The following is a 10,837-nucleotide window of genomic DNA, read 5'->3' on the forward strand; positions in this document are numbered from 1 at the left end:
TATGTGAATGTGGATTGTATTTGCCTGCTAGTCACAGGATATGCACAGCTACAATTGTTATCAGTAGTCATTTGAGAATTATATTTATTAAATCTTAAGTTAAAGGTAATAAACCGAAACAGGTTTTTAGAAACTTTATAATTTAATAAACAGTATAAAGGAAGCTCTATCCTGTTAATTGTGTGGACCGTAGGCATGTTGTACAACAGAATTACTTTTGAATCAGCTGCCAACACTGCCCAACAACCAACGTTTACCAACACCACAAAAATATGTAAACAAAAATCTATACATAGTGTACGTAAAGCAGGCAACTATTGACCCCAAATACGACATAAGCGCCACCCTACCATACAGAACTGTAGTTTTTGTGTCAAGCAAACAGAACACACAGACACACACATGCAACGCAATTGACGCCCCCAAAGAAACCCCAACAAAAAAGTAACGATTCGTCATCGATTTAAGGCAAAAGCCAAACAATGGAGCGGAGGTGCATTGAAAATTAAAAAAATTCTTAATTGAAATTAAACAAAAATAGAAATACGTTTATCTAACTGCAAGAAAATGCGCATTTCGTAAACTAACTCAAATAAACAAAAGGAAAAAAGTTCGTAGCGAAACGAAATAAAACAACCTTGAAGTAAATCGCACACACACTCTCACACACACACACACAGTAGAGCCTACATAATGGATGATAATTTGAGTACCAAATCCTCGGAGTCTTCGATTACAACCAGTGGAGAATATGAGATTGTGAATGATAGCAATGTGGCTACACCACTGGAGCAATTGGCACCACCGCCAGCCGCGGCCACCGTTGCTGCCCAAGTAACCGAATCACTGAGTGCACTCGCGGTCTCGCCTGGCGTTGGCGACGCAGGCGGCGATCGGTCGCCCACTTTGGACATGGCGCACAATCGCAATCTAAGCGACATTAAGCACGAGATGACTGACGCACTGCGTGACCTGCATCTGGAACGCAGCAACCAGGCAGCTAATATAACAGGTGAGTAACTGAGCAAAGGGGAATTGAGTAATAAACACCGAAGAAGACAGCTGAAGTTCAGTTGTTTACCAGACGCCAGCTGTGCACATACGACGCTCCAAATTTTATACGCAAACGCCTTTTAAACTGAAGAGAGGGAGGTCTTAAAAGTAAGCTCAGTGCGCAATCTTATCTACCTAATGACTTCCAATGGCTGTCATGGCAACAAATACAAACAAAATATTTTAAAAAAGCTATCGAATCGAATTCCATGTTTAAGATCAATACAATATTTCCATTTAACTTTCAACCATATAAAGTCACTTTTGTCATAATAATTGCCAATTAACATTCACAGCTGGCAACGATAAGACGCGTCATCAGCAACAGCAACAGCAGCCGCCGCCGCCGCAACGAACAGAGCAGCAACAAAAATCATTGACTTTGCCATTAGCTGGTCGGAAAACACAAGCCGAAACCGCAGGCGATACTGAGATGCGCTTCAAATGTAGTCTATTCTCGCCTAAAGGCTGCGATGAATCAGAGGATGCGTCGAATTCGGAACACAATCGTGTGGGCCAATCGGTATTTTATGATTGCATCGATGCGAGTCCCGCCTGCATTGAGGAGAAACAGGACGCTATGAAGCCAGAGAAATGCGATACTACCGATGAGGAGGGTAAGCGGGAGGTCTATTTACAAAGAGCCTATTCTAAACATGAGTGTGTTTTTTTTAAATAGTTTCAGAGATCGATCAGGGCTGCACTATATTCGCCGGTGTTACCTATTTGGGCGCTGCCAATATCAATGCACCGAAGTCGGAGACAGATGTTTATCGCATCATGAGCGAACTAAACAGCGGCTCCAAATCAGTGGGCCTCAAGATCACAGTCAGCATACCTAATTGTTCCGATGGACTAGTTGTGTAAGTAATCAAGGAAAGGTGTCTAGATAGGGTTAGAATGTGTAGAATGACAAAGCAAACAAGGATTAAAATGTCTGTAATTTGCTGCCCATCACATTTACATATTATGCTCATGTTAAGCAGCTGTAATGAGCTAGCTGTTATGAGTGCTAATAGGCTATGTTAAATGGATGTAAAATCACTTAAAAGTCAGGATTAGAAGCTTAACAGAATTTCTTAAACAGATGTAAGTGACGCGCTGTTACTCACTTATGATTAAATAATGATGATACCCACGTTTAGTTGTTACTTGTTAGCGTATCGACGTAGTTAACTTCTTAAGTTTTAAATGGCTAATCTATTTGCAATAATGTTTATAATTGCAATTAGTCACATCTTAAATTTATACATCATTGATTCCAGTCTACACGATGCGGAGAGCAATACGATTATAGCTACCTATGAAATATCAAGCATTATATTGTATTATCGCGGTCCCGTGGATACCGCAGAGAATGGCTGCTTTGCTTTCACATGGTTGCATGGAGAAGCTTTATTCCAATGCCATGTGTTCCGTTGCCATATTCCTGAGGCGGTGAACCAAGTGAGCGGTGAGTGCGTCTAACCACAAAGACATAATATATATATATATATATATATCTTCATATTCATATTCATATTTTATTTTCAGCCTGCTTTCAGAAAGCTTTTCAAACGTATGCGCCCAGCATGAGCTGTAGCTTAACTTCGGCTGTGGATATGGCTAACTCGGTGACATCAGATGTTAGTGGAAATCCTTTAAATACCGCAGGATATGAATTCATAGTTTCGCTAGAAATACGCGAGAAGGTAGCTAAAAATTCGTATGCTGCAGTGCCGCGTGATCGTGGCTGCTTTAAGCTGCGTGCCAATACGGACAAGGAGGTGTGCATCACAGTCAAGCAGACAGCTTCAAATGTCCTACAGCCACTGTATATTGAGCGCTGCTTTGGCGTGCTTGTCGCACCCGGCAAACTCGTCGTGCAAAAAGATATGCATCTGATTGATATGCTGAATATGGGCTATGTGCAGGCGCCAGGGGCGAGCAGTGAGCCCGACTCGGCGAGTGCCTGCTTGAGTGCCTATGCCATACGCGCCGAGTGGAAGGCACAGGAGAAGGCATTCGAACAACTCAATCTGGAAACGTCCAAAACAAATCTTACAGTCGCTGTGGACATTGTCATGCGTGGTATACAGGAGCCGGTGCGCTTTGTCATTGAGACGCCGGTTAGCATTCAATCGGCCAGCGATATGCGCATCAGGGATCACTTTATGTCCAAGCGACCGATGACGCTGCGTTTCTATTTGCATCTGAAGCGCACAGACGAACTCAACTGGAAGGTGAATAGTATTGATCCCTCAGAGGAGATCACCGACCTTCAGAGCGGTCAACAAGGCTCTTCCGCTTTGTTTCTCAAACTGGGCATGACAAATTTATCACGCATTGTGCGCAGCTCGTCCATAGCCTCCATTGAGGATGATTGCCCCACAGATTATAGCAGCGACGGCGATGAGCCACTGCTCAGTGGCACTGGAGAGGTGTCCAAGGATTGCTCGCAGAATACCCTCGATGAATGGGATCCCATTTTACGGGAATGGGACGGTGAGAAGCGTCCCAAAAACCTGGCGCCTTTGGTGCGTCTGGGCGTGCCAGAGGCGCTACGCGAAAAAATCTGGCAGAAGCTGGCCAATGTGGAGGGCAAGGTGGAAATGAATGATATGTATAAGATTCTAATCACCAAAGTGAGTAACTAAATGTTTGCGATTATATAACATATTCAATTGTATAAACAAATTGTATTTTCAGGAAACCAAATGCGAGACCGTCATACAGCGGGACATACATCGCACATTTCCGGCGCACAAGTGTTTCAAGGAGACCGGCGGCTCGGGTCAGGATGCCCTGTTCAAGGTGTCCAAGGCATATGCCGTCCATGACAGCGAGGTGGGCTACTGCCAGGGCCTCAGCTTCATAGCAGCCAGTTTGCTGATCCATGTGAGTAAGAGCTCTTAATAAATTTTAAAAATATCACTTGAAGTATATAGAACAAGTGCTTATGGTATATCAATCTATTCTAGATGCCCGAGGAGGATGCCTTCTGCGTGCTGGTCTCTCTTATGTACGACTATGGACTGCGTGATCTCTACAAGGCCGGCTTTGAAGTGCTCTATCTGCGCCTCTATCAGCTGGAACGCCTTATTAAGGATCAGTTGCCGAAGTTGCATGAACATTTCACAGCTTGCGGCATTGAGACGCACATGTATGCCTCCCAGTGGTTCCTAACTTTGTATACGGCCCGCTTTCCGCTCTGTTTTGTATTCCATGTGTTGGATGTATTCCTGCTGGATGGGTTGCCTGTTCTCTTCCAGGTGGCTGTCACATTGCTGTCAATATGTGAATCAGATCTACGTCAGCTAGATTTCGAGGGTATACTAAAGTATTTCCGGGTCACGTTGCCCAAGAAGTGTCGCAGTTCGAGTCAAGCGCGCAAAATCATGAAGCAGGCGTGCGAGCGCAAGATCAAAAAGTTGAAGCAGTACGAGGAAGAGTTTCTGCTTAAGAAGCAGCACAAGGAGCGTCTGGAGAAGGAAGCACAAATCTATGAAAGTCGTTTCGGTGAGGAGCGGCGCAAACTCCAATTAGAGATTGACTCGCTAACACAGCAGCTGGCTGTTGCCAATGAGCGTGCTGTGGATAAGGAAAAGAAGCATACGGGCATCATACAGGAATACAAGCAAATTATACAAAGGCAGGAGCAGGACATGAATACGCTCAACGAGACGCTGGGAAAATTTATGGTAGGCATATGAAAACTTTATAGAAAGACAAAATGGTTCTAAAGACTCCCTCTTTTGCAGCACACGGTTTCCAAATGCTCGCAGTGTCTGCAACTGGTCGATGTGGACAATGACAATGCCAAGCAGCAGCAAGGCACTGGCAGCCTTAAACGTCACTCCGCTCCGATACGCAATGCTAATGAGGCGCCCTTAGGTCCATTAGATCCACTCATTTCTGCTTCGCAGCGAATACGCGAATTGGAGCTGGAGCTCGCGCAGACCAAGCTGGCCCAAGTGGAAGCCGAATGCAAAAATCAAGATCTAAATCATCAGCTTAACAATACGCTCAGCGAGCTGCAAACCAATCGCAATAGCTGGCAGCCTTGGCTCTCAAAGACCTTCAATTCGCTGCAGGAAAAGGTGACCACTCGCAGCGGCCAGCCGCAACGCTCCGATCATGCTGGGCCCACATTCCATTCGTACATGACGCAGGGGCCGACCACAGTCAGCGAGTCCAGCTCCCCTAGCGCCAATCAGGTAACCTAACGCCAGCCAACAACGCAACATCACACAATAAATCCATGACAGTCGCCAGTTCAAGCGTCTTCAATCAGTTTTAAGTTTCCCTTCTGCATTATTATTATTAACTATTCTTATATTCTGTTGTAAGTTTACGTTCTTGGAGTATTAATTTTTCGTTTGAGCCCTGAAAATGGCTTTAAAAATTTTGTTTCGAATACTAAAAGTTTTGTGAGCACCTGCGTTGCCATTGACCATACTCCAATTTGTTAATCATGCATTATTTATATATATATAAACATATACATACATGAAGAATTTATTATATATGCTGATATATTTAGTTGACATATATTCTACACGCTGACCTTATTTGCTTTGTTGATTTGATTGACAATTTATCATTTTGTTTATGCCACTGAAATAAAAGTTTGTACACATTAATATTATATATATATATACTTAATGTTCTGTTTTATAGGAGTACAAAGCGTTTGCATTTGCTTCTGTTGGCGGCTCACCGAAATTGCCCACAAAATTTCAGGCCACCAAATTGCGCAACAGCATCGACAGTTTGCGCAATATTGTTGTACCATTGGAGACGAGCAAGACGCTGCTTGCCGAGAATCTCAAACAGCAGCTGCAGTCGCAACCATAGATATATCACATATATATCTCTAAATATGTAGACAGTTCTGGCTAGCAGGCAGTCCTACGCCTATCGTATTCGTCTATATATACTATACACATATACCAGTTGTAGTCTTACACACATACACATATATATATATATATATATATATATTTATATATATATGTTTGTTTGTACTTTGCGCATTCCTTGGTTTCTATATAGAGAAATTGCATCGTTTTTCTTTCGCACTTTAAACGCACCTAGGCTTGTCCAACTGTAAGTGCATACAGTTTGGCATGCACTGCAGCAAAATAAAAAAATACGCTGAATCTTATATACAAAATATATATACAATATATGCCATATATATCAAAAAGTAATGCAACAAACTGTGTAAATAATTTATTTAGCTTTGCTTGATAATATTCTCTATTTATATGTATTTCTATATGAGTACGTATTTAGTTTTAAGACCAGCTGCTGAACAGCATCACATCGGGCATAATACTATCGTTCTTTTATAAGCTCCTTCTCGTTGTATCGCTATTTCACTGTGTACCTTCTTTCTATACACGTCTTCTGTGTATACCTCCCCTATTTATACCTCAGCTCCTCTCCTCTCTATAAGCCTTTCTTTTAATCCCTCTTTCCACAGACACAGTCTATATATACTATACCCTCTTCTGTTTACCCTCTTTCTATGTATCCCTCTCTCTATGAACTCCCTCTCTCAATGAGCTCTCCCCCTCTCCCTATGAACTCCCTCATAGCCCCTTCCCTCTCTCTCAATCTCTATACCCTTTGTTTGTCTATCCCTTCTTCGTATACCCTTTCTCTACATACATTCTCTCTCTGCATAACCCCTCTATATACCTCCTCTCTTCTACAATCCCTTATTATATAAAAAACAATCGCTGTATAGTTTTGCCCTCCATAGAATCGCTCTCCAAGTTGGCATAGATCAGCAAATCCGCCGAGGAGCTGCGTTGCCTCAGACGTCGCCTTGCTCCGCTGCCCGCTCGCCCGCTGCTGCTGAAGGAACGACTGCGCACGCGTCGCCGCTTGGGTCGCTGCGAGACGGCGCCAAAGCAGGAGACCTGCTGTTCGGCCTCTCTGTCGCTCAGCAAATCTCGCCGGGACAACGTCATCTCCGACTGCAGCGCTTGCACTGAGCTCTCTCCACTTGTCGTGGGCGTTGGCGTCGGCATCGGAGTCAAGGTATGGCAATCGCTCTGTTCGGCTGCTGCAAGACGCGCGCGCTTGCCAAAGCTGTAGCTGGAAGGATCTCTGGAGAGCTCGGAGCCAAAGTTGCTGCTGCTGCGCTCGTGCGGCATATTCGTGCCGTAGCTAAGGAAGTCCGGATAGGGCAGATTAAGATTCGGCTCATGTGCGCCAAAGGCTTCTGGTGAGGAGAAGGTGTGTCGCAGGCGCTGCACGCGACAGCGCTGACCATGCGGCGGCTGTTGGACCAGCAGCCAGGAGCGCTTCAAGTACGTATGCTCGGTGCAGTTGCTGCTCAGGTTCTGGTTGGTGGTCGAGCTCGGCAGCCCTAGAGTGAGTGATATATTGAGTGAATTGTCTCGAAAGGCATCGGTGCAGTCGTCCGTTGCACTGTTGTTGGTGGGCGTGGTCGCTCCAGCGGCTGCGGATAGTTCACGCCCAACGGATACCGATGACGGGCACGTTGCATTCCCCACGGATTGCTGCGGTGCAGAGACGTTCGCTGGCGACGGCGTGCCAGACGTGCTTGCAGCGCCTGCAAATGGGATTCTATAATGATAAATTAGCAAGTGCAGGGGAGGGAGGAGCATAGAAAGTGGGTTAAACCAAATCTCTCACCACAAATGGCTGTGGCCAGCAGCATGCGCTGTGAGAGCAACTGTTGCTGTTGCTGCTGCTGCTGCAGCTCCAACTGTGTTGCATCCTGTGTAGTATCTGTGGAGGCAATAGCGCGCGTCATTGCTGCCGCTGAAGTGCTCGGCTGATCCTGTTCCAGGCTACAGCTGCGATGAAGCGGCACCATCGATTGCATGGTGCAGTTACTCGGCGCTCGACTGCAGGCGCGATCCCTTGGCCGGCGTCTTCGCTGGCGACGCGGCTCTCGCAGCTCCTGCTGCATGCCCACCTTGATGACCTCCTCGTAGTCGGGCGGCGCCTCATAGCTGGGTGGCTCATCCGGCGGACGATCCTCGTCCTGACGATCCAGCAGCTCGCTAATTGTCTGCAAATGGCTTTGGAGTTCGCGTTGATGACGCGCTCGTACGCCCATGCGATAGAGTATGACCATCCAGCCGGACAGCACGCCAAAGATGCCCAAGGTGCTAATGATGAATATGCCCGTAGCTGTCTTCAAGTCCGGATACTGATCGATCTTGGGGAAGTAGTAGTTGGGCTTGTGCGAGTACCAGCGCCGATCGTGATGCAAGTGGGCCCAATCCTCCTCACAGGAGTCGGGCTCATCGCTGCCATCGCCGCAATGATCGAAGCCATCGCAGTGCAGCCGTATGGAAATGCAGTGATTGTTCCCGCACAGAAACTCCGAGCCGATATAGCAATCTATATAGGAGATGTTTATAAATAGAGTCCAATAAATGCGCGGCTTTACCCACTCAGATAGTTGAAGACGCTGTAGACGATGGCCAGCTTGGAGGACATACCGAACACGCCTCGCAGTCGTATATAGTAGCCCGTCAATATGGGCGCTATGTGATTCTCCTTGCTGAGTCCATTATTGGGCCACATAACGTTCTCGATTTCCGTCGCATCCGATGTGGTGCCCTGCCTAATGATCAGCTCTGATCGGGCTGCCATGCCATAAAAATCATCCACACGCAATGAAATGTGCGTTTTCATCATCATGTAATTGTTGCCTGGCTTTATGATCCAAATGCAATCGAACAGACGCACATCAGTCGCATTTTCAATCATGTTCATCATAGTTATGGCGCCACCAGGTCCAGTTACCATGCCACCACAATCTGTTCAGGTAGGTTTGTGTTTGTAAATGGGTTGAGCTTGAGCTTGAGCTTGAGCTTGGGCTTGGGCTTGTGCTTGAGCTTGGGCTTGGGCTTGGGCTTGGGCTTGGGCTTGGGCTTGGGCTTGGGCGTGGGCTTGGGCTTGGGCTTGGGCTTGGGCTTGGGCTTGGGCTTGGGCTTGGGCTTGGGCTTGGGCTTGGGCTTGGGCTTGGGCTTGGGCTTGGGCTTGGGCTTGGGCTTGGGCTTGGGCTTGGGCTTGGGCTTGGGCTTGGGCTTGGGCTTGGGCTTGGGCTTGGGCCATAAAAGGATCTAGCTTCCGCTGAGCTTAGAAACCTCGAGTCTTGGCATTTTTTGTTAAGTATAAATCGAGTTAAGATCCAGCTACATGATTCAAGTTAACCCATTTAGCTTCCCTTAAATTGTTTAAGCTTCACTGTTCTTTAGCTATGCTCACTTAAAAGGTAGATACCTTCAATAGACTGCCCACTACATTAGTCCCAGCTCCTACCTTTAATATATACAACAAATTTCAAATGATTATATGTTCATATTCTGTTCACAGAGCCTCCTCGCTTATGCCACGCCGTAAGCCCACTTACACCAACAATATCGATTGCATTACCAAACTAGACCATGTTAAAGCATCGCCCAGTTCCACTTTAGTGCATGCCTTGACATTGAATTTATACAACAGCCACCCAACACCCAGTGCCCCTCAGCTGGTCTTCAATCAATAAAGCAATTGTAGGCCCTCAAATGGCGCCTCTCACTTACCCGTGTAGGGCACCAGACGTTCGTCCTTAAGCTGCTTGGAGGAGACAAAGCTGACCTCGGCGCGGAAGCCCACGCCCGATGCGGAATTGCCACGAAACTGTAGCAGCAAGGACTTCCCACTGCTCACTGTAATCGGAGGACGGAAGTGCTCGCCTGTGTAGGAGTCCAGCATTTGGCCATTCGAATCAAAGATTTCCAGCGTCGAGGCGAGACCCAGCTGAAAGTCTGTAAAGTCCAGACGCACCTGACAATTGTCTGCCTCACAGGTGAGTATGTGCTCGATGCCGTAGTCCCGCGGATAGGTCATAGGGAAATAGGGCGTTGAGATAACCTGGGGCAAGTATTTCACATTGCCATTGCCCACAATGGATTGCTTGGGCGAGCCACTGACAATCTTCACATTGCCTAAAGGGAGTTCGAGAGAGCCGTAAAAGGGAGCTACTTAAGTGGGAAGCCGGACTCACGCTCTGAGAAGTACTGCAAGGAGAACACATGTGCATTGGTGGCTCTGTAGAAGAACTTGAGCTGCAGGGTTCTCGTCTTGCTGCGGAACACCTTGCCATCGCCACAGAATTCCTGCCCCGATATAGTGGTATCATAGGGTGGCTCCGAGAACTGTATGTGCTCGCAAGGACACATATTGGTATTCGTATTGCTGCAGCTCTTCGAGAAGTTGGCGTGAGTAAAGGTTACCCTTATCACGCACTCGGCGCAGGTGACCAGCTCCAGATTGCATTGATACCAAACATCCGCAGCAGTCAAATCACTCTTGAGACTCAGAGGTGAGCTCTATGGTAGGGAGTAAGGCCTCTGACTTATAAATCAAGGACATCAACAGTCTGGCTAGCACTCACTCGATAAGCCGTGTTGCTCACATTCCGCGCATGCAGCTCGCCGCGCTCGCCCAGCTCCAGGAAGTGTCGCCTGCCGTTCCAGTGATTGCATATGTCCAGGTCCCGATAGCTATTGGTGGGATAGGCGTCGCTCGACCAACCGACGAGGGCCAGCACATAGGCCAGGCAATAGCCATAGCCCAAGGCCTTAACACACATCTTGACTGTAGCGATATCCAAGCTGTTCTGTTGTCCACGAGCGTCGACTCAAGACTGGACGCAAATCCAATAAGCTGTGCAGCTCAAGAGCTCGCAGCAGAAGCCGCACAAGTGGAACATATATAAGAGGCGACTGTAACAAACGATTTGCGAGTGGGTGGCTGGGTGGCT

The 10,837-nt window shown here is 46.9% G+C and overlaps 2 protein-coding genes across 3 annotated transcripts; one reads left to right on the forward strand and one right to left on the reverse strand.

Annotated features, from left to right (window-relative positions):
* Positions 1-79: 79 nt before the first annotated feature.
* On the forward strand, positions 80-5,997 carry LOC111601603 (rab GTPase-activating protein 1-like). Its single transcript, XM_023318268.2, has 9 exons — positions 80-1,012; positions 1,350-1,670; positions 1,733-1,916; positions 2,319-2,506; positions 2,587-3,677; positions 3,742-3,930; positions 4,014-4,733; positions 4,794-5,249; positions 5,713-5,997. Exons 1-9 carry the CDS (start codon positions 694-696, stop codon positions 5,887-5,889), a joined length of 3,645 nt encoding a protein of 1,214 aa, XP_023174036.2. The 5' UTR covers positions 80-693; the 3' UTR covers positions 5,890-5,997.
* Positions 5,998-6,260: 263 nt separating this feature from the next.
* On the reverse strand, positions 6,261-10,734 carry LOC111601578. Of its 2 annotated transcripts, none has more exons than XM_023318232.2 (6): positions 10,469-10,734; positions 10,079-10,403; positions 9,615-10,019; positions 8,475-8,843; positions 7,705-8,421; positions 6,261-7,621 (listed from the first exon to the last, which is right to left on the reverse strand). In XM_023318232.2, exons 1-6 carry the CDS (start codon positions 10,664-10,666, stop codon positions 6,762-6,764), a joined length of 2,874 nt encoding a protein of 957 aa, XP_023174000.2. In that variant the 5' UTR covers positions 10,667-10,734; the 3' UTR covers positions 6,261-6,761. The 2 variants fall into 2 exon arrangements, with proteins under 2 accessions (XP_023174000.2, XP_023174001.1); XM_023318233.2 differs by having other exon boundaries at positions 7,327-7,635.
* Positions 10,735-10,837: the final 103 nt, after the last annotated feature.

Source organism: Drosophila hydei, unplaced genomic scaffold (assembly GCF_003285905.1).
Source record: "Drosophila hydei strain 15085-1641.00,03,60 unplaced genomic scaffold, DhydRS2 tig00008128-arrow-arrow-pilon, whole genome shotgun sequence".
Lineage (NCBI taxonomy): Eukaryota > Metazoa > Arthropoda > Insecta > Diptera > Drosophilidae > Drosophila > Drosophila hydei.